This window comes from Apium graveolens, chromosome 9 (genome assembly GCF_009905375.1).
Source record: "Apium graveolens cultivar Ventura chromosome 9, ASM990537v1, whole genome shotgun sequence".
NCBI classification, from domain to species: Eukaryota; Viridiplantae; Streptophyta; class Magnoliopsida; order Apiales; family Apiaceae; genus Apium; species Apium graveolens.
Genome location: NC_133655.1, coordinates 134343377 through 134366573, shown reverse-complemented (window position 1 = coordinate 134366573; position 23197 = coordinate 134343377). Strand labels below are relative to the sequence as shown.

At 34.8% G+C, this 23197-nt stretch overlaps 2 protein-coding genes and 1 pseudogene across 5 annotated transcripts; 2 read left to right on the top strand and 1 right to left on the bottom strand.

Moving 5' to 3' along the window:
* The first annotated feature begins 515 nt into the window (after window positions 1-515).
* On the top strand, window positions 516-9383 carry LOC141683067 (topless-related protein 4-like). Of its 4 annotated transcripts, none has more exons than XM_074487766.1 (26): window positions 516-700; window positions 844-943; window positions 1363-1542; window positions 1634-1747; window positions 2184-2342; window positions 2413-2590; window positions 2706-2829; window positions 3981-4054; window positions 4342-4519; window positions 4610-4719; window positions 4814-4883; window positions 5236-5309; window positions 5422-5517; window positions 5594-5689; window positions 5889-6016; window positions 6126-6360; window positions 6447-6608; window positions 6689-6787; window positions 6986-7129; window positions 7433-7543; window positions 7617-7796; window positions 7909-8037; window positions 8126-8221; window positions 8333-8521; window positions 8617-8783; window positions 8876-9383. In XM_074487766.1, exons 2-26 carry the CDS (start codon window positions 864-866, stop codon window positions 9057-9059), a joined length of 3357 nt encoding a protein of 1118 aa, XP_074343867.1. In that variant the 5' UTR covers window positions 516-700; window positions 844-863; the 3' UTR covers window positions 9060-9383. The 4 variants fall into 4 exon arrangements, with proteins under 4 accessions (XP_074343867.1, XP_074343866.1, XP_074343868.1 ...); XM_074487765.1 differs by having other exon boundaries at window positions 833-943; window positions 3939-4054; XM_074487767.1 differs by having other exon boundaries at window positions 517-700; window positions 4002-4054.
* Window positions 9384-14324: 4941 nt separating this feature from the next.
* Window positions 14325-18280, top strand: LOC141686737 (SNF1-related protein kinase regulatory subunit gamma-like PV42a; the record flags this gene model as incomplete). The annotated part of the gene is made up of 3 exons (XM_074491786.1): window positions 14325-14972; window positions 17507-17861; window positions 17960-18280. Coding segments are annotated over exons 1-3 (1077 nt in total), but the record flags the coding sequence as incomplete, so codon positions are not given.
* A 277-nt stretch (window positions 18281-18557) lies between these two features.
* Window positions 18558-20987, bottom strand: LOC141686738 (protein POST-ILLUMINATION CHLOROPHYLL FLUORESCENCE INCREASE, chloroplastic-like; annotated as a pseudogene).
* Between the last annotated feature and the right edge of the window lie 2210 nt (window positions 20988-23197).

The window sequence follows — 23197 nt, the reverse complement described above, 5'->3', positions numbered from 1 at the left end:
ATGTTTGATTTCAAAGTATATATTATTTTCATCCAGAAAATATTAATCGAAAATATTATTATATTTAGCAATAAACATAGACCAAAGCCATCTGAACAATGCAAAACCTTGAGAACTGATGAGCACACTTTATTCTTCCTTTAGATAAGCACACTTTGTTTAGTCCAATAATTCAATTACAAACAAGGTCGTATCACATCAGCAGAGCTACATATATCTTTATAAGCAGTCTATCATATCAATAAACAAAAAAGATATATCAATTCGCCCTAAATTTCAACCCCTTATCAAAAAGTACTTATACCCCCATCCTCGAAAACAAAGCCCACGCGCATCAACCAAAAAACAAACCACAGGCACGCTCATCCATTCGCCGCGTGCAACCACAAGTCAATTACTGACACCTGCGTCGGATCCACGTTGATTTCATTTACGTCTTGAACACACGCGCTATATATCACGTGATAAACTCACAAGTTTCTCATTCCGTGAGCTCTCTCCATTGATAGCTCTGTATGAATACATATGCCCCCTATATATATCTACTATCTCTCTCCTTGACTCTCCTTACAATTCTCGGCGAGAGTAAAACAATACAAAAAACAAAATATAAATTATAGGTAATTATAGTGATAAAAACGAGTTGCGTCTTCATCGGTGCACTACAGTTCCCTATATATTCTCGTCCCGATCTCCACTGGTATGTATATATATGTGTATCCATATGTCTGATTACAATTAATTACGTGTGTTTGTTTTGTTTGATGTATGTATATGTGTATGTATAGATGTATATGAAACCCTAATTGAGTTTGAAATTGAGAATAAAAAGTGGATCTGCAGGGTAATAGAGGAGGGCAGATATGTCTTCATTGAGCAGAGAGCTTGTTTTTCTCATACTGCAGTTCTTAGATGAGGAGAAATTTAAGGACACTGTTCATAGGTATGTGGTTTCTGTTTTTGTTTTCCGATTTCGTATATACAGGGTCGTGTTTTATGGAGAACAGTATTCATGTGTGAACTCGTGATAGCAATTGTTTTGCACTTTTCGAGTTTTCTGTGTGCATTTTCTGTTTTTTTTTAAAAAAAAATTAGAGAATATTCATGTAAACTGCTTTTCAGCTGAGCACGAATATTTGTATAAAATGTTTTCAGCTGAGCGCGAGGCTGAATATGTAAATTGTTGATTTTTGTTTATGGTGCTGTTTTCAGCTGAGCGCTAGGCTGGACATGTTTATATTTGATTTTTTGATTATGGTGTTTATTTGTGTATTGGCAGGGGGTTTTGTTTCTGGTGTTTTAGTTTTGAGATTGTTTTTTTGTTGATGTTTGGTATTGGTGTTTTTTGTTTATGGTGTGAAGGTTGGAGAAGGAATCAGGGTTTTATTTTAATATGAAGTATTTTGAAGATACGGTTACAAATGGAGAGTGGGATGAGGTCGAAAAATATCTGTCTGGGTTTACCAAGGTTGATGATAATCGATACTCTATGAAAATATTCTTTGAGATTCGGAAACAGAAATATCTTGAAGCTTTGGATAAGTAAGTTTTTGTGTTCAATTACTGTGTCTATTTGTTTTGGGGGTTTTAGAATGCTGATGGATGTTATTTGTTGTGTTTTCATTTGATCCAGGCCTGACTATGGGAAAGCGGTGGAAGTTCTCAGGAAGGATTTGAAAGTCTTTTCTACCTTTAATGATGAACTTTTTAAGGAAATTACTCTGCTCTTGACATTGCCAAATTTTAGGTATATTGGCTAATATGTCGTTTTTCTATCATTTCTGAATGGATAATTGGCGGAATCAAAATGTTGTTAGTGGAAAGTTCTGTTGAACTGTTGAAGTGATATTGGTAGATACAATATTTTTTTTTTTGATGCTGTTAACTTTCTCATTTTCTATTCTGATTGATCGCTTAGATCTATAATAATCTTATTTGCTAGTAAGGGGCTAAAGAGAAAGTGTTGTTCTTTTCAAATCATATAGTATAAATTAATTTGTTGATCTTCTCTTTCATCTATTTAATGCCACTATATCAGGCAGTATATGTTTGCCAAGATCTTGGAGGGCATGCTAAGCGTCTCTTATATCAAAAACTGGATGTGAAAACCAGTGGTTGTGGATAAATATATTATGACCTTTTATTTAGATTTTATTGAAATTTAATCAATAATTAATTTCTAGGGAGAATGAACAACTTTCGAAATATGGAGATACTAATCAAGCAAGGTCTATAATGCTTGGGGAGCTTAAAAAGTTGATCGAGGCAAATCCACTTTTTCGAGATAAGCTTCAATTTCCCAGCTTGAAAAACTCAAGGTTGCGGACGTTGATCAATCAGAGGTAATTATTATTATTACTGTCTGTTGTGGATATCTCAAACATTCCATCACCTCCATGTTTCCATTTTCAGCTTGAATTGGCAGCATCAGCTCTGCAAGAATCCAAAGTCTAACCCTGATATTAAAACCCTATTTGTGGACCATTCATGCGGACAAGCAAATGGTGCCCGGGTTCCCTCTCCAGTTACCAATCAGCTTATGGGTTCCATGCCTAAAGTGGGTGGTTTCCCGCCTCTAGGTGCTCATGGTGTAAGTTCACAAGAGACTGTCTCATATTAGTAATTGCCGGACTTCAATAAGAAATTCGGATTTATGATTATTATTATTGTTCAACATGTGACCACTTCTTCTTTTTACTTTTTAGCCATTCCAGGCTTCACCTGCATCTATCACTGCCTCTCTTGGGGGATGGATGGCTAACCCATCCACCATGCCGCATCAGGGGATTCCTGGAGGTCCAATAGGATTAAGTGCTCCTAATAATGCTGGTAATCTTATTTACTCAACACAATTATGTAACTAATATGCGGCAGTACTTCTTATGTTCTCACTCAACTAAACTAGTCAACATCAGTGACCGTATTAGTTAATTATGGTTTATCTATAATGATGTAATAACCCATTTGCCCCACACTGTGAAGTACTTCGAGAGCTCAGTGGTGTATATGTCAAGCTTATGACCTACTGTACTGATACACTATACATTGATTCAAGTTTTTTTTTTGGAAACCACATTGATTCAAGTTGCATGACCACCTTTTAAAATAATCAGAAACAAACATTTCGAACCGCCTAATTTTTTTTAATATTTGATGTTCAAATAGTACAATACATATGATCTGATTTTCGCAGATAAATTGTAGACCATATCATTTGTGTTACTTTGGATTGGTATCAATATGTCAGAATCATATTGACGGAAAATCTAAAACCAGTATTTATATGAAATATATATACATATAATAGTTGCACACCGTTCATAGCGAAGGAATTGACTGATTCTTGATGATGCTTCTGTTGAAAGTCTTCATCCTGGGCTTCACCACTTCAATATCATGTCTTCTGAGTTCCTGGGAGGATTTCTTATCATTGATATAAGGACTTTGACTCGGTGTCTTTTAAGTTAAAGGATTATTTGTTAGTACCTACCAGGAACAGATCTACGTTATGGGTGATGGGGGCACTTGTGCCTATTGATTTTTTATGCAGCATATGTTGCTTATATGCTATTAACACATTATGAGGTTTGTCCCCATGGATAAGGCTTGTAACATTAAATCAAGGGACCGTGGTTGGAATCCTAGTTATTTATTATCTGTTATTATTTTGTGTTTTTCTCTTAAGTAAATATCTTTAAATTGTAAAAACCATTGGGTTTTTTTCGAATCAAGCTGTGCTAAAACCTTTATTGATGCCAGACTGTGGCTGTGTTACCCTTTTCTTTAACTATTTGCTTGTCTAGCATAGTCGCAGCATAGTTTATTTATATTGTTTGCCAGTCATGTTTATTCTAGCTTACTACTTCTCAGCCAAGTATTGCATCCTTACTCTCAATACTTCGTGATAGCATTTCCTTACTCGCAATAATTTTTGATAGCATCTATGCTGAAGCGTCCTAGGACCCCTACTACTAATCCAGCAATGGATTATCATACTGCAGATTCTGAACATGCACTGAAGAGAGCAGCTAGACCTTTTGGGTTAATGGATGAGGTACTGTCCACTCCAATTTGCTCTCAGTTGGTCCTCTTCATTATAATATTTTCACTATGTGCCAGATCTTACAAGTTTCTCTGGACTCTTTTGGGTAAAGATATAGTATTATCACACCATTTTGTTTTTCATATTGTTACTTTTATTTATTTGTTCAAGTTACCATAGATATTATTTGACTGGCAATTGGTTTTATTGGAAACTTTGATTTTGCAAACTGTAGTTTTCTGTCTTTCGCATGGACTATTAGTAATATGAAATGTTTAGCCTGATCCTTTCCACCTTAGACTTCACAGGGCAACAATCTTCCTATCAATATTTTGCCCGTCACGTATCCCAGCCAGACTCATCCTCACAATTCATATTCATCCGATGACTTGCCAAAGACAGTTCTTGCCAATTTGAATCAAGGTTCTGTGGTCAGAAGCATGGATTTCCATCCGGTGGAACAAACTCTTCTTCTTGGTAAGCTCTTACTGAGATATAGCATTATTAGCTTCTACCTAAACTGTGGAATGAAAGAACTATCTTATATCTCTAATTTTTGCATGTCAGTTGGGACGAACATAGGTGATATTTCAGTGTGGGAAGTAGGTAGCAGGGACAGACTTGCTTTTAAGAATTTTAAAGTATTGGACCTTGGGGCATGTTCAGGGACTCTGCAAGTAAACAATTGTACCCAATAATTATGCTAAGGTATGAATTATGTGTCTTGCTCCTACAACTAATTATCGAATTGTTTCCTTTCTCATTGTACAGGCATCGCTAGCAAATGAGTATACTGCCTCGGTCAACCGGGTGATGTGGAGTCCTGATGGAACATTATTTGGTACATTTCAGATTTTTTTTAATTGTTTCTAATATATGTTTTCACTAAATGGATGTTTCCAATTCAAATAAATTCTTCCAAACTGAATGACACTTCCTTAATCATCAAATTATCTAAAACTTTCCATCTATGTGTATGCTTTAGATCGTTGACTCTCTCTCTCTCTCTCTCTCTCTCTCTCTCTCTCTCTCTCACTCTCACTCTCACTCACTCTCTCTCTCTCTCTCTCTCTCTCTCTCTATATATATATATATATATATATATATTATGTAACAATGAAAAGTTGATTTGTTGGTGATATATGTTTATCAGATTAGTCGTTCAATTATGTATATTCTATTCTCTGATTCAGGTGTTGCATACTCTAAGCACATCGTGCATATTTATACTTTTCATGGGGGTGACGATTTGCGGAACCGCTTAGAGGTTTGTACTATGTATTGAACTTGAAACAACCATGTAGTTGTATATCCTATCTGGGGTTATAATTTGTTTAGTTTATTATTTTTGTTTAACTATTTTAATTATCAATCTCCAGATAGATGCTCATGTTGGCAATGTCAGTGATCTTGCCTTTTCACATCCAAATAAACAACTGTGCATTATAACTTGCGGGGAGGACAAGGCTATCAGGGTTTGTTTTGTTACCATATACATCGCACAAAAGGATATGGTCATGGTTGTAGTATTAAGAGCTTAGAAATATGCAGGTATGGGATGTTGCAACTGGAGCTAAGCAGTACAGTTTTGAGGGTCACGAGGCACCTGTCTATTCTGTATGCCCGCATCATAAGGAAAACATTCAGGTACCTAATTATTGATAACGCGCCTTCTTTTTATTACAAGTATATAAAGTAAAAGAATATAGTTGGGAATTGGGAAGTAAAGGCAGTTTATGCGACTTGAAGTATATAATATCTTTATATAAAGCAGAAACTACATATCATCTTACTAATCTTAATTTAGAACATTACATTTAATTAACTGTTTTAATTCTTGTGCCAGTTCATTTTTTCAACATCTGTTGATGGGAAGATTAAGGCCTGGCTTTATGACAATATGGGTTCTCGAGTTGATTATGATGCACCAGGACAATCTTGTACTAGAATGGCCTATAGTGCTGACGGTACAAGGTACAAGATGCTTTCATATATCTTTGTCTTCTTTGTTTCCATATACTCTGTAGCTGGTGGCTTAATCTTTTAGATACTTTGTATCATTTTTTTCCTGCGCAAATTGCAGACTTTTTTCATGCGGGACTAGTAAAGATGGAGAATCCCATATTGTTGAATGGAATGAAAGTGAAGGTGCCGTCAAGCGAAGTTATGTTGGTCTTGGAAAGCGATCTATGGGTGTTGTTCAATTTGATACGACGAAGAACAGGTTCTTGGTCGCTGGGGATGAGTTTGTTATCAAGTTTTGGGACATTGATAATGTTAACCTCTTGACAACTATTGACGCAGATGGTGGATTGCCGGTAATAACAAAATGACTTGTTGAATCCATATACTGAATTTTTCTTTACGTTACTTATACTTTTTTCCACCTGTTGCTTTCTCTTAGGCTTCACCATGCATCCGATTTAGCAAAGAAGGCATACTTTTGGCTGTTTCAACAAGTGAGAATGGTGTGAAAATATTAGGGAATGCTGAAGGTCTTCGTCTTGTTCGTGCGGTAGACAATAGGGCACCTGATCCTTCTAGGGTTTCTGGGATTGTTGCAAAGGTAAATTACCAACCTATACAGAAATTTATTGAATGGCTCTAAGTTGGTCATGATTATTAACATAAATTGATCATTCGCAGTCGCCTGTTGTTGGAGCATATGGTGCTTCAAGTTTGTCTGCTGTAACAAACATTGGTGCTTTGGAAAGAGGTGCACCCGTCACAGCCATTGTGCCACTGGTAAGTACAGACATTAGTGTGATCTGGAGAAGGATACTTATCTTTGAATCTATGGTTCTATTTACTAAGTCAATTTTTTTTCTTTTATATGTAAATCTACTGCTGCAATTTGTTATATCAATCAATTTTTTGACAGGAGGTTTGACATGGCTACTTTTTTGTATTTTTTTTTACTAATTTAGCTATTTAATCATGTAGAATGGAGATGGTCGATCTTTGCCCGATGTAAATCCCAGAATAACTGATGAAATGGAGAATTCGAAGGTTTGGAAGCTGGCAGAAATCAATGAACACGCTCAACTTCATTCGCTGAGACTGCCTGACATTCTATTATCCGTACGAGTATGTATCTGTTAGTTGTGCATAACATTATGATGTTTTTTGATATTATTGACATATGTACTGTACAGTTGAGGTTACTATCATTATTATTTTTTCCGATATGATTTGAAGAACTGCTAAGGTGGGTTATTGCACTATTTAATTTATAGTTTTAAGTGTAAGGGCATTCACTGCATACAGTTGTATACATCCTCTCCAACAATGTAATAGTTGTTGAACAGTAGACTAAATTCTCTGTGACTGATATCGTACTGGGGTTCCTGTTCTTTAGTGCAACTGCTTATGGTTATTTTGTCCTATCAGATTTCCAGGTTAATTTATACAAATTCAGGAGCGGCCATATTGGCGTTAGCATGTAATGCTGTACACAAACTTTGGAAATGGCAGAGAAATGAACGGAACCCGAGTGGAAAGGTACTTTTTTGGCTCTTAAGCTCTGATACAGTAATTATCTATCCTTGTCTCATCAATATCCTTCTATTTGCAGGCAACTACAAATGTTCCACCACAATTATGGCAGCCTTCTAGTGGCATATTAATGACCAACGATATCAGTGAAACAAAACCGGAAGATGCCCTCCCGTGTTTTGCTCTTTCGAAAAATGATTCTTATGTCATGTCTGCCTCGGGAGGAAAGATTTCTCTGTTTAACATGATGACATTCAAGGTAACTAATTCCACAGTTTACAGTTGGTCTCTGTCAATTTGATTTTTGTATTTTCTGTTTTCGTAAATTTATTAATTTGTTGTGACATTTTTAATTCACTTTCTCTGTGCAGACTATGACGACATTTATGCCCCCGCCTCCTGCTGCAACTTTTCTTGCCTTCCATCCACAAGACAACAATATTATTGCAATTGGCATGGAGGACTCTTCAATACAAATATACAACGTTCGGGTTGATGAGGTCTTTGCCAGTACTGACACCTAATACTTTGTACCTGAATTAAGTGAATATATGTTTCTTCGTAGTCTATAACTATTCATTTACATAGGTGAAAAGCAAGTTAAAAGGTCACCAGAAGAGGGTTACTGGCCTTGCCTTTTCCAAGGTTCTAAATATACTTGTATCATCAGGAGCCGATGCTCAGGTATTTCTGTGGTCATTAATATGATCAACATCTTTGCCACATGTAGAAGATGTTATATGCTTATGTCGAATGTCTCTAGATGTGTTATAGTCATTTTCATACTCGTTTCAGATTTGTGTTTGGAGCATGGACGGATGGGAGAAGCAAGCTAGTAAATTTGTGCAGATTCCTGCTGGTCGAGCACCAAACCCTCTTGGGCAGACCCGTGTACAGTTTCACCAAGACCAAAAGCATGTGTTGGTTGTCCATGAAACTCAGTTAGCGATTTACGAGGCACCAAAGCTTGAATGCATTAAACAGGTTTGCAAATATTAAGTTTACTCCAACATCTGATGTCGTCGTTTCTAAGTTGAGTTAAGTTTGAATTTGTCAAATTCCAACCTTTTTTTTATCAGTGGCTTCCCAGAGATTTAAGTGGCTCAATTACTGATGCTACATATTCATGCGATAGCCAGTCCATATATGCGACTCTGGAAGATGGAAGCATTAATGTTTTTACTGCCACAGCACTCAGTCTGAGGTGTTGGATTAGCCCCGCTGCTTATTTACCTGCAAATCCTAGGTATGTGCGCTAAACACCAAAAAATATAAAAAATTATTTAAGAGGTAATGTGATCAATGATTTCCCTCGTAACTTTTGCCACTATTACACAGCGTGAGGGCATATCCGCTTGTCATCACAGCACATCCTAATGATCCGAATCAGTTCGCTTTGGGACTTAGTGATGGTGGCGTTCATGTTCTTGAACCCCTGGAATCAGAGGGAAGGTGGGGTACCGTGCCTCCTAGTGAAAATGGTGCAGGCCCTAGCACGAACCCTGCCTTGGCAAGTTCGTAGCAAACTCCCATCAAGGTGAACTGTATATAACTTCAAATGCTCCCAAAGACTGTTGCAGAGGAGATATAGTTAGGAACAGAATGTTGTAGGACAGAGCTCTGAATGCGGCGTAGTGTTGAATATAGAATATGTTGCAGGCCGTGGGCCTGGAGAAGTCTCTCCTTGCCAGATCTACATTAGTATAATAAGAAAAGGCCAAAAGAGAAATAACTTCGAACTGATGGAGGAAAACTTAAATACTTGATGCTCATCACAGATGATATAATTTACAGTTTCTAGTATCTCGAAGTACGAATATTTAAATTTTATGATTCCCATTTTACATGTTTTGAGATCTTGGACCAATTAGCAATTTATCATGCTGAATATGGGTTTTTTAAGGTTAGCAATTTATCATGCTGAATATGGGTTTTTTAAGGTAGTATAGGTGTTTATGTTAAAGGGGCGTTTTGATAATGGTTGAAAATCAGAATAAGAAATGATAATCAAGGATAGAGAATGAAATGATGTGGAATCCCATTTGCATCTCATATACCAAAATTACTAATTTAGATATTATTAAATTGGTATTGATTTAAAATTCTGATTCTCGTTGACTTAACTCATTAATCATGAACTAAATGGTCAAAATAAAATAAAATTTGTAGGCATTCATAAATAAATTAAATTTATTTTCATATTTATTATTCTCTGTTTTTTTTTATTTGTCATTTTGATTATTGCACACATTTCAATGTATCTTGACTAGTTGGAAATATTATTTAATTTTTTTTATGAATTAAAATATAAGTTATCTACTTTTATTATAAAAGAAAGTTAAAAACGATAATTTCTAACTAACCGCTCAAAACACAATATGTGTAAAAGTCAAAGTGACAAATAAAAAAATAAAGGGAGTAATTATATATCTACGGGACTGAAAAAACTGAAGTAACTTTAAAAATTGTTGAAAGTCGTAAATATTAAATTATAATTATAATTAAATTTTCTCCACGTTGAAACATGGTTATAACTAACAGAAAGCAGTAGCCTCGTAGAAATAGAAAGTTTAGTTTTTTTTTTACAAATAGGAATTATATCCTTAGGATCTGTTTTAAGATATTTTTAGTGTAAACTAGAATCGACCCCACAACTAACATAATTTCACCGGAATAGTTCCGGATCAATTAAGCATAAATTTTGAAAATACTAAAAAATTTAAAAAAACAATTTAAATATGATATATCACATTAATAGTTGGCAACCTTCTTAATAATAATATGAGACACCGTGCATATGTGCCTACAAATCGAAATTAGTCATATTTTATGCCACGTTATTTTATAAAAAAATTAAGAAATATATTTGGGGTACCTAACATTACTCATAAATTTTTAAACCTTAAATATTACATCATGGGTTAATAATAGACAAGTAAACTTACTCCGTGTCTCATTCATTCGTATATGTTTTCCTTTTTGAGATATACTCACTCCATCTCATATTAGTTGTCACATTTCTTTTATAAAAGTTAAATCGATCAATTTTTGACCAAAATTTACATATTATTCTTAATTATTTTTATTATGTTCAATTATAAATTATTAATAAACTTCTGTCAAATTTAAGTCAATTTGACCGACACAAATCCAAATGTGAGAATTAAAATGAGATGGAGGGAGTATCATTTAATTCTATATATTTGAAAAATTATCGAAAATAATAAAGTTCTAATTATAAAAATAAACTAAATCCACTACTTTTTTATATTACATTTTTTTATTCACTTTTTTTTATTTTTTTTCATAAAATTACATAATTATTTAACCTTTATGTCCATTTCATTCGTATAGAAATCAGCTGAACGACTAAAAGAAGTAAACTCAGTAGATGGTGAGTCGGTGACTGTCCATCTTAATTTCATTGGGGTCATCTGGCCTGTACAGAACTAATGTAATTGGGAAGGGGATTGAGCACAAATTTTAATGAAGAAAGAGAACTAGCAATAAATAATAGTAAGAGTTAACCATTGTTTTTTTAATATCAATCCAATTTTAACGTTTTGGGCTGCTCAGCGAAATTTGAGGCCGAACTAATTAATTTTATCCAGTTTAAATTTAAATTAAGTTCATTTCATTATGGCACATTCACAAATGGGGCTGCACTTGCACTCAATTCTATTTTCACCCCACAAATAGATCGGACCTGATTTATCGTTTAAAGATTTGAACCGACCCGAATATAACCATTTTATTCCCGGTTCATAAAATAAAAAAATTGATTTTCAGTCGGAACCGATCCAAAACCTGAAAAATTTCCGTCCGGACTTGAATGGATCTGAATTTATAAATAAAATTATTTTAAATATACTTAATGTCTTAAAATGTCATATATAAAAATTAAACATTTACACATATCAAAAAGGGTTCATTTTTCAATTATCAAAGCAGTTATATTATTCAACATGACAGTTATTCTTCAGCATGGCAGTTATTTCCAGTTATTTGAGAAATGTTAAATGTATTTGATATTAGAAAAATTCTATTTTGAGAAATATAGGGGGATTACGACAATGAACCAATGAACGAAGTTTTTTACGGTAAGTCCCATGTGATGAAAACCATGGGCTGAGGTATTGTATCATTATTATCGTTGCCGCGTATTTACTTTTATGGATCATTGTTTACCTAGAACACACATATTTGTGCACACACACAAGCCGAAGGTCTTTTGAGGAAACAGTCTCTTTATTCTTTGGAACGAGGGTAAGTCTGCGTACGATATACCCTCCCCGGACACTGTCATAGGCGATATTATTGGGTACGATTGATTGATTGATTGATTGATTGATTGATATTTTAATAATCCAATTTGATAATAAATTAATATAATGGAACAGATTGATACAATACTCTAAATTAATAAATTTCGTATTTCATATAATAAAACATTGATATTTATATATTTAAAATTAAGCCCGCGGGGGTTGGCTTAGTTGGTTAAAGAGGGGATAACTATCCTCTTGATCATAGGTTTGAATCCTACTGGAGGAGCTTAGTTGGTTAAAGAGGGGATAACTATCCTCTTGATCATAGGTTCGAATCCCACTAGAGGAGAATTTATGATTATGCCTCATGAGCCAGAACTTGTCGATTAAATGCAGTTTACTTTGGTTCATGTGGTTTGCAGGCTATTGCGTGAGCTCGTAGAGTTTACCCAGTGCACACCCGAAGGGTAGCGGCTGCGGGTTATTTACGATAAAAAATAATTAATATTTTCTTTTAAAATAATAAATTATGTATTTAATTTTAAAATTTATTGTCTTAAGAAGTAACATAACCTTTTCATGTATATATATTTGAAAGGAAAAAAAATAAATTGTATAAAGTAAAAATTTTATATAAATATTAAATAAAATGGTCCATATTGGCCTGATCCTATTTTAATCTGAATTTTTTTGATCTCGTCCAATCTTAGAGATGCACAAAAAGTCTGGTCCCGAAAAATCTGGCCCGGCCCGATCCAGTCAAAGCCCGGCCCGGTCCCGACCCAGTCAAAGTCCGGCCCCGTCCCGACCCAGGCTTAGGGTCTCGACGGGCCCTATATTTTCAGGCAAAGCGCAGCCCGGTTAAAAGCTCGGGTTTCGGCCCGACCCGGTCTTTGGCCCGACCCAATTAAAAGCCCGAAAAAGACCGTTTAAAATCTGATTATTCTAATATATTTTCCTATATATTTATGAATTTACATTTAATATGAATATAAATAATACTTTAAACACATATATATTTACATATACGTGATTAATAATATTATTTATATACTTTATTGCAGGATTACGGAAAGAAGATATAGTAAGTACACTATATATATTTGGATAACACTGGTAAAACATATTATTTTATAAACATGTTTATTTTTTTCCAAACTTAAATGTTTTCAACGAAATAATGTTTTCATAAAATATTTCATGCAAACTAATACATTTTTATGATGATCTAATTGCTAACATACGTAGTCTTCAGAATCTCTGATAAAACTCGATCTGATTTAAATTTTAAAAAAACCCGGTCCAATCCGATCCGGCCCGAAAAAAGTCCGGTGAGGCCCGCCTCGAGGGCCCAAACGGGCTCTAACATTTTCGGAAAACCCGGTCCGGCCCGGTCAAAGTCGATCCCCGAAAAGTCTGGCCCGATCAAAATCCGGGCTTTTTAAGGCCCGGTCAAAACCTGGCCCGGTGGGCCTTTTGTGCATCTCTATCCAATCCCAATATCGAATATAACTGATTCGATTATTAATGTAAAAAAAAAAATCGATTTTTGGTCTGATTCGTTGTCCACCCTACTCACGAATTATAAAGTTAGTTAAGGGCAAATCCAATAGTGATCCAAAGATCCAAATTTGGGGCAAATTACCCCAAATTCCATTCCAACACTGATTTAAATGGTGATCCAAATTTGGATCAGTGAACAGTAGTGATCCAACCAAATTTGGATCACTTGGTTTAATATAAAATAATGGTTTTGTTATTTATAGTTTATGAAATTTTGAATTGATTTTTGATTATTTAATTATATAATTAATAACAGAATATAATTAATAGTAAAAAATTATTTTTAAAATAAAACTTAAAATAATGAGAAAACATAAATTTATTAAAATTTAAAATAAAAAATAAAGAGACACATATCGCACTTAGAGATGCATTAATTGAGCATTTGTGGGAATAATTTATTAATTCGGAAAATTAGTGTATATCAATGATATTTTGTATATTAATTATTGCAATAAATGTGTTTTTTCGTGGATTAAATGCACAATTTTAATATTTTATGTGTATTAATTTGTTTTTGATTTAATTAATTTATGAAATATTATATAGATTGTTAATAATGATTAAATGATAAATTTAAGATAAAATTACTTAATAAGATATTTATATATTATTATATGTAAAATGTAATTTGGATCAAATATTTGGATCACACTGTTGAAATTGGTTAGAAATTTGGATCAGTTGATGATCTAAATTTAAATTTTTGGATCATAATTATTAGAGATGGCCTAAGTGTCACAAAAATACTAAAAGTTTTTGGTAAAAAATAAAATGCTAAAGTGTTTACTTTAGTGCATTTGTCACACGTTTGTCAGCACACCGAAAGCGCACTCCGGGCTGGGGGATTGCGTCGATGTCGGGAAAACATTGTTTCTTGTGTAAACTTTATCCATCCATCCCCCACTTTGAAATATTTAAAATATATATTAATTAATAATCCATGTCTATCTCTTCCCCTTTCAGTTCTATTTTAATGGCGTGCCATGTCTCAGTAGAAAATACACACAGTATTTGAGAAACCTTAGTCAGCTAGATACGTGTCCAGCACACAGTATCCATGCAGTTTTTGTCTGGACACGTACCCTTATCTTTGTCCCCCCATAAATTTATTTTTATATATATTTTCAAATGCATTCATTTTTCAGATAAGTGAAAAAAGCTCGCATAATAAAGTCTGAAGTTGTAAAAGATAAATCGAAGATGCAGATGGATAGTGGTGTTAAGTTGAGGGTTTTAAAAGTGAGTGATGTGATGCCGGCGGATAAACGGAGATTAGTGGAGGTTCCGTACACTGCAACGCTGGCACACACCATGAATGCGTTGGTGGCAAACAGGGTGGTGGCACTTCCGGTGGCTGCACCGCCGGGGAAGTGGATAGGAGCAGGAGGGTCGATGATATTGGAGGCTGATAAGCAAACAGGCGTGGTTAGAAAACATTATATTGGGATGGTTACTATGCTTGATATATTGGCTCATATTGCTGGTGATGATGGTAGCGATGGATTTGATCATCTTGAAGACAAGATGTCGGTGCATGTTTCGGCTCTTATTGGACAGTGTCTTGAAACCCTTAGTCTTTGGACACTTAATCCTACTACCAGGTATATATGTACATACTCGCTTTCACTTCATAATTACTTTTTAGTTTTTACTAGGGTCTATCTTATTGGTTGTTTTTTTTTTAATTTAAATCTTAATTTGTACACTTAAACCTCCAAGTTTTAGTCTCGGGACTGGGCTAAATTATTACTTTTGTGGTTTATTATTTTATCGATGCTAAAATATATCGCTATCCATTATGTTGTTGTGATAGAAAAATATTATTTAACGTGTTTATTATTTTAGTGTAATTGCACTTTCTAGTTCAATGTATTAAGATCTCATTATCATTCCCGGAATTGAAATCTAATATTATAAACTAGTGGTGTACGCGGTTCCGATCAGATCGGTTTTGGGATAAAGTCGAACCAAACCGCGAAGAGCGGTTTTAAAAAATTGTCATCCGCGTCATTTGCGGTTGCGAATTTGCGGTTATTGCGGATCGGTTTGAGGTTCAACCACTTATTTTAAAATAATTAATAATTTGCAAAACAATAAATTCGGATTATTAATAAATTGAAGTTTAAGTTACATGATAAATTATATTAGTAAGGATATTAAAAACATATAAAAATGTGGAGGCGAGAGAAAAGAAAAAAGAAAAGGATTAAAAAAATTACATTTTGATTATATTTTTCATTTGTTTGGTTATATCTCTTATAATAATTGTGAATCTTATGAACAAAATTTTAACATTAACCTAAGATTAGTTAACCTAAGATTAGTTGATAAATGTGTATACTTATTAATTTATATGATATCAACTACATTTTGAAAATATATTTTATTATAAATATATGTTGCGAGTTGCGGTTGCGATTTTGCGATTTTCAAGAATTTAAAACCATATCCAAACCGTGAATGAGCGGTTTTTTAAATTTAAATCCACAACCAATCCGCGTTTCGCGATTATCCGCAAATGCGGTTATGTTGCGAGCGATTGGATGCGGTTGAGCGGTTCATCTGCGGTTCATCTGTACACCCCTATTATAAGCTAAGGGCACACCCATCCTTGTCAAACCGCCAAATATTGAAAATCGAGCTGGGGAGATGCCGCAGCACCGACGTGTGTTATCACATAATTCTAACATTTTTTGACAAAGTCAAAGAACTAGGTGACTAAGAGCAAGTCCAACAGCTCCCTTATATGAGTTCTTAAGTTCAATTATAAGGATTTTGACAAAAAATGACATTCCAACAGTGTCTTAGTACTTCCTTATATTAAGACACGAGCTTCATTCTTTATTTTAAGAAACTTCTAGTGCTACCTTATAACATTTTTAGCAATAAAAAATTCATTTCCCTCTCTTCTTTTTACATCTCTCTCTCTTTGTTCCACTTTTTGTCCATATCTTTTCAAATTTATTAATATAATAATAATAAGGAAGAAAGATAAGAATCATTGTGTGAGTTGAAATTCAAAATCATGTCTTAAATTACTAAGAATTAATATTTTATAATATTTATAAGGAACCCACTAGAACACTGTTGGACTTGCTCTAATAAGTAAAAACACTACTAGCTAAGTAGCTAGCCGGTATTGTCCCACTCGATTAGTATTTTAGTATATCCCGGTGGATTTCTATTTCTATCTTCAGTTGGATAATTAAGCGTGATGACTAGAAGACACGCAAGTCAAAATCAACTTGTTTGGCGTGTTTGTGAAATAACGCCTTGGGAACTATAATTGATTTATGAATGTAACTAAAAAAACAAAGTAATTAGGAAGAAAAACAAAGTGAGGTATTAAGTTTGTAATTTGAGGCGGTATAAATCAATGTTAGCTAGCATCAAGCTACCTCTCTCCCCGGCCCATTGCAAGGAGGTGTTGTGGGATTGAATAATTAAAACCATGCGAGTTTGTGGCAGTAAGATCAAAATTTAACCGTTTTACTTCTAAACTGTTGGTCAATGGACAAGTCAATCAGTGGACGGAGAGTTCCTTCAAAATTTTGATAATTTGCAAGTCACGCATGGTCAATTTAAGCACCAAACTGAGAATAACTCATTAGTGGGAAAACTTGATACTTTTAAGTTGCAAATCAAAACGAGGTATTCTAGACATATTCAATCAAAGTATTAGACATTTAATTGATGTGGCTATAACAAGGTTATGGATCTTTCCTGATCTGGCCCTGGGAGACATTTTAGCAGGTAAGAACAACGCATCAGTAGTGTTACTATTTACGAACGGTGTTACTAAACAATCATTTATTATTCAGTGCTTGGATTGTCCACATAAATTTGGCTGGTTCACTCAATAAGAATCCAATCTTTCCATTAGACTATATTTCCATTTTAATCCAGTACACCTGGATGGATAGAGTCTTATTAGTGGAAATCAGCATGTCGTAACCTAGCTCTTCTTAGGTCGAGGGTTCAAGCCTCATGTGTCTGGGGGAGCATTTAATTTTTTGTCCATTAGTCCATAACATCTGGATCCACTTTTGAGTCTGATAAAAACATCTGTTATTGACATCTAGCTGGCCAAGTTAAAACTTATATATATCTTGCTAACATTGCGTCTTGTATGAAGCATTCTAGACTGTATGGAAGTGTTCAGCAAAGGAATCCATCGAGCTCTAGTACCAATGGACAGTCAAGTGGAGAATGTAGCTGGAGTTGAACTACTCGAGTCTGCTTCATGTTATCAGATGATCACTCAGATGGACCTCTTGAAATTCTTGAAGGAGAAAGATTCGGCTGAGCTACAGGCCATAATGTCGCGTAGTGTAACCGAATTAGGAGCTATGAGTGGTCATGTCTTTGGCGTTACTGATCGCACCAGAGTCATTGATGCCATCAAGTCCATGAGAGCTGCTTCCCTCCTTGCTGTACCTGTTATTGAAGCTTCAGAAACCTCTGATGAATGTCACAGCACGCTCGTAGATGTAATTTCCTATCTGGTCTTTGTATCAGAATGCAAATTCTGTTTTTTCCTTTAAATCTTACTTAGTTAATTGACAAATGCATGTATGTACATTTACAGGGTAAAGGAAGGAAGCTAGTTGGTACGTTCTCAGCAACAGATTTGAGAGGATGCCCAATATCTCAACTGCGTGCTTGGTTACCTGTAAGTGTCATGGAATTCACAGAAAAGCTTTCGTCAGATCTGCCTCAAGCTGCTGGTCATTCTCCTGATGATTTGTCAAGAAGTGCTACGAGAGAGCTGGTGACATGTTACGCTGATTCTCCTCTCTGGGAGACAGTTGACAAGGCCCTTACTAAACATGTCCACCGTGTATGGGTGGTGGATGCCATGGGTTTGCTGGTAGGGCTTGTAACTCTCACCGACATCATCAGAGTGATCAGGACTCGCTGCTCCATGAGCCTTAGTGTACGTGCTCTGTTTATGAGGACTCAACTGCTTGTTCTTTTTTTCAATCACTGCTCCACGAGTCCAAAGTATAAGTGCTCTATTTGTGAGTACCTAAACTCCATGTTCTTTTTTAATATGCAAGTTGAACATGTGTATCGTTAAGAATGCACTATTGTGTATGTTATGTACTTGTTTGCATCTCAGTATGATATATATGAGCTTTGTACAGAATTCTATGTGCACTTGCATATACTTGAAATCCTAATGATGGATATAAATAATATAATATAGGAAATGAGTGAATAATGAACTACAATATGAGTGCTCTGTTTAAATTTGAAAGTGAAGTAGTACATATTTGAAGCTAGGAGTATATAATAACAGGTAAAAGCTAAATGACATGTATAATTTGTACAGAACTATATAGACAGTTGAAAAACAAGAAATGGTTTTTAATCTTCAGAGTCTGAAAGAGGGCAGGACCATCGTCCACATTGGCTAGAGGGTCGTATAGGGGTGAACCTATATCAGTGCATCCACTTACAAGATTAAGCTCACAGCGATCACCCCTGCATGTGTTATCACCACATTACCAATTATTATAACTTTTGATTATTATGAGTTTGTATTGTATCTGATTAGTAGAAGCAAAAACTGATTGAATAAAACTGACAAATATAAAGCTTGGACTTTACTCCTTCAAGTGTCAGATTTCCCATAAGAGCACATCTGTCTACAATTAGATTTGTGTCTGGAAATATTGGCCTTTCGCATGCACCTTCTCTGCTCAATTCCTCTGCAAGACCCTGGAATTACAAATACTAGACTTGTTAATATATCATACAAGATGTTCGATACCAGATAATCCCAGGTTTATGTGTGTGTCTGCGTGTGTGTACTGTAGGATACTACGATATAAGCCTGCATGTCTGCTACTGAAAGATAGTGTACGTGCTTTACCTCATTGAAGAAATCTACGGGTTTATTTCTCCAGTTCTTTGGAACTTCAAACTTCAATCTGTATGGACCATCCCACTCGGTACCATTTGTAAATGAAAAGATCAAGTTCATAGCTGCAAAGCAACAATGATCAATACAAGAAACAGTTTACGTCTAGTTCGTTCAGTGAAAACAAAAGCCTACCATGTTTTGGTATGCATATCTGGATTGTATAAATGGAGGATCAGCTTTTCCTCTAGTTTTACATAGCATTGCTCTGGGCTCTCCACCACACATTATAGGTTGATTAAAACCTCCTGCGAATTGTATTTGTTAGCAAACCTTCTTGTGTTTTCCTAGTAGATTTGTTTTCCAAATGCATTTCTGGAGTTTCAGTCTCAGTAATCAGAATCTCACAGCAAATAATGTGATCGTTTTCGTACCATTAAAAGCGATTCCAAAGTCCTCGTTAGGAGCAAGTTTGGTTGCAGCTGGATTGTAAAATAGCTTCAGCTTCTCTCCCTGTTATGTTACATACTCATTTAAAAAGTTTGGACAGACAAAAACTAACGAAGTTTTGTAAGATCAGGTAGTGTCTAAACATACAGAAGTGGGAGGGAGACCATTCATAGTTTTCCAGTAGATAGGAGCTCGTCCAAGATCAAACTCAGCCCACCTTGGTAGTACATATCTGCAAAATTTCACAGATTCTGAGAATATATAACTAAATTTAGCAAACACAAGTCAGTATTGAAATTTAGTGCTAAACAGATATGACTGGAAGCACGTTTATAAGATTCTACAAAAAATATCTTCAGAGTACAATATAGCACATGATGATGAAACTGATATATAATAGAACATACTCTTTCACTTCCTCAGGAGGAGCTGCTACAACAGCAGTTGCAGCTGCTGTTACTTTCCGACTGAGTCTTACCGACTTCCTTCTCTTCTGATTGTATTTCTTCGAGGGCAAACCCACAAAATAGGCAGCTGCAACCACAATAAAAAAGGTGTTCTTATGCTTAAGTAATGTATTAGCAACCGCGGTGACTGATCTAAAACACGGGGACCTTCCTGCCTTACTAATTGAACAAAAAGAGATGCGTATTGCGCTTAATTTGTAGTCCATCTGTTAGGATAACATATTAAAAAAATTTGACGGTGCTCCTTCTTTTTCCTTGGTATACTTTTGATAACATATTAAAATCTAGAGGTCTCTAGCACCTGAGACACAGCACAGATGGGTCCTTGATTCTCGAAAGACTGCTACTTAAAAGTTAAATAAGATAACCAAAACTCTACAACAAACTTGTTAGAGAAAACAAATAACTTGCAGGACACAATAACTAAAAGATATATAGGAAAATCAGTATTTCAACCCTCAGGCATGCAAAACAAACTCAGACTGGTTACCAAATACACACAATTACACAAACAACAGTTTAAAGTTAGGTATTAGTGTGTATATATATGTAGTAGAATCATTGCTTCAAGATAAGTTATTGTAAAACTTAAAGCACTAAAACATATAGAGCGTTAAGGAAACATACTGGTGGAGTTAACACTAGAAACTGAGGCAAGAGAAGAAGATGAAATCTGGGAAGCACTTGTAACTGCAGCTACTGAAGCCATTTTAATTAGATGAAGAAGAGAGATAGATACGAAACTTGGAGTTTTAAGTTAATAATATATGGGCAACAAAATATTAAGTCTTCACAAAAACCACAGACTCAAAATTCCCGAGAAACACAGCCACAAAAATAGATTCGGTAGTTCAAATTTATATCTTGTCATTTTACTTGCTAAAAATATCTTCTTGTATTTGTTTATTTATTCCGTTCCAAGAATTCTTTCAAATCTAGAAGGTTTTGTTTCGGGCCAAGATATGGGCTGAATAATTCACAGGCCCAATCTTGGGGATACTTTTTGGGGTATTCTTCTATCATCTTGCATTCTTATATGTTTATGGATTGTTACCGTAACACCCCGCACTTCTGAAATATTAATTCTAATTCAAAATTATATAATATAGATTCTTATTCGATAATTTAAAATATCATGATGGTCAAAGCAGCGGTCAAAATTATTAAATCAAAACCATAAAAATAGAGACCCAGCTCCATAAATATGATATTAATCGTCTAAACAGATAATCAAATTCATTTTGTAAAAACAAAGTCTTTATTCTAATTCAAATAGCACGAAATTAAGCGGCACAGATCTCCACATAGTTCTCATTCCTTATTCTTAATAGGCTCCAAACTCCAAACCTGAAATATTAAAAAGGATGAACTACAAAGCTCAACAAGTATAAATTGACTAAGTCTTAAACAAAAAAAACAATGGGTGTTTTAATAAAATAATTTTCTGAAATCAATAATAATTTTGTAAAACATTTTTTTTAAAAATAAATCTCACCCAAAGTTTTATATTTTAAAATTCAGAATTTAAAATAGAAATAACAGATTTTATAACAGATCAGAACAAAGTAAAACAGAACGAAACAATAATTCTTATAAATACCACAATCTTGATCTATGACCACACTTTCCCAGTAGCCGACATCTAATTCTTATTCTTTATACCACACTTTACTAGTGGTCGGCATCTAAAGTTCAATAATTACGCGCCCTTATAGGTATCTAAAGTTGCACACTCGTGCGCCTACTAAAGGTATCTAAGGCTAATTCCAGAACTATAGCGTAAATTACGAACGGATTTGAAAACGTAGAGACTGGGTTCTAAAATTCACAAATACTTATATCTTATAATTTCGAAATCAAAATTCTTATATCTTATGCGAAATTAAAAACTGAACTGAAATATCTTTTGAAAATTAATACATTTTATAATAATTCCATGCAAATTGTTTTCTTTTGTTTAGCATTAAATTGTTAAGTATTAATTTTATTTATTTCGAGTGTGCTATTTAAAATTCCCATTTTGATATACATAAATATTTTAATATAGTTTTAATGTTAGTTTGTTAGGTTCTTAATTGATCAGGATGTTAGTTTAAATTTATATTTTTTGTTCCATTTGAATTATATAATATTTGTTTATTTTTAATATATAAACTTGGTCTCTCTGCTCGTTTATATATGTGGATAGATTACAATATTTTATGAAACCTGATGTAACACTAGTTTTCCAAGTATTCTTGGGATATGTTCGTGATATTATTTTCGAGTGTTTAAGTGTCAGTTTTGAGGTAAGTACTTTTCAATATGTGACAACCCGTAGGTCCAAATCCCGAGCCTTTTTCGAAAACCGGGTCAAGTCCCGATGCCGAGTCCGAAATAAGTCAAAGCATACTGTCCCGAGTGCAGCCAACTTGGGTTACGACAAGCCCACCACAGACCCCCAAAAGATCATGATTTGTTGGTGCACAAAGTAGTAATACTTTGCCTTATAACTGACCAGAAGTCCCAAATCTCCTCGATGTGGGACTAGGGTGTTACAAACTCTCCCACTTAAACTCCTGACATCCTCGTCAAGCCCGAACAGACATCCCATAGGACCAAGATCGTACCTCTCTAGCCGTTGTGGGATAATACCGACTGGCTTCGTGTTCCCACCTCCGGACTCTTGCCATTGGGATAATACACCAGCCTTCGTGTCCCCACCTCCGGCAACTTGACGCATCAAGCTTTCGAGAGTCGGCTCTGATACCATATGTGACAACCCGTAGGTCCAGATCCCGAGCCTTTTTCGAAAACTGGGTCAAGTCCCGATTCCGAGTCCAAAATAAGTCGAAACATACTGTCCGAGTGCAGCCAACTTGGGTTACGACAAGCCTACCACAGACCCCTTATGGATAGTGTTTTTGCTGAATGAGAAAACTTTTCATGCCACACTATGTAGGGGTTCTGTTATGGATATTCTGAGATTTTATTGTACTCTATATGGCATATAAGTGTATGTAAAGATCGCCAGAATCCAATTCCGAACACTTTGATTTTTCCC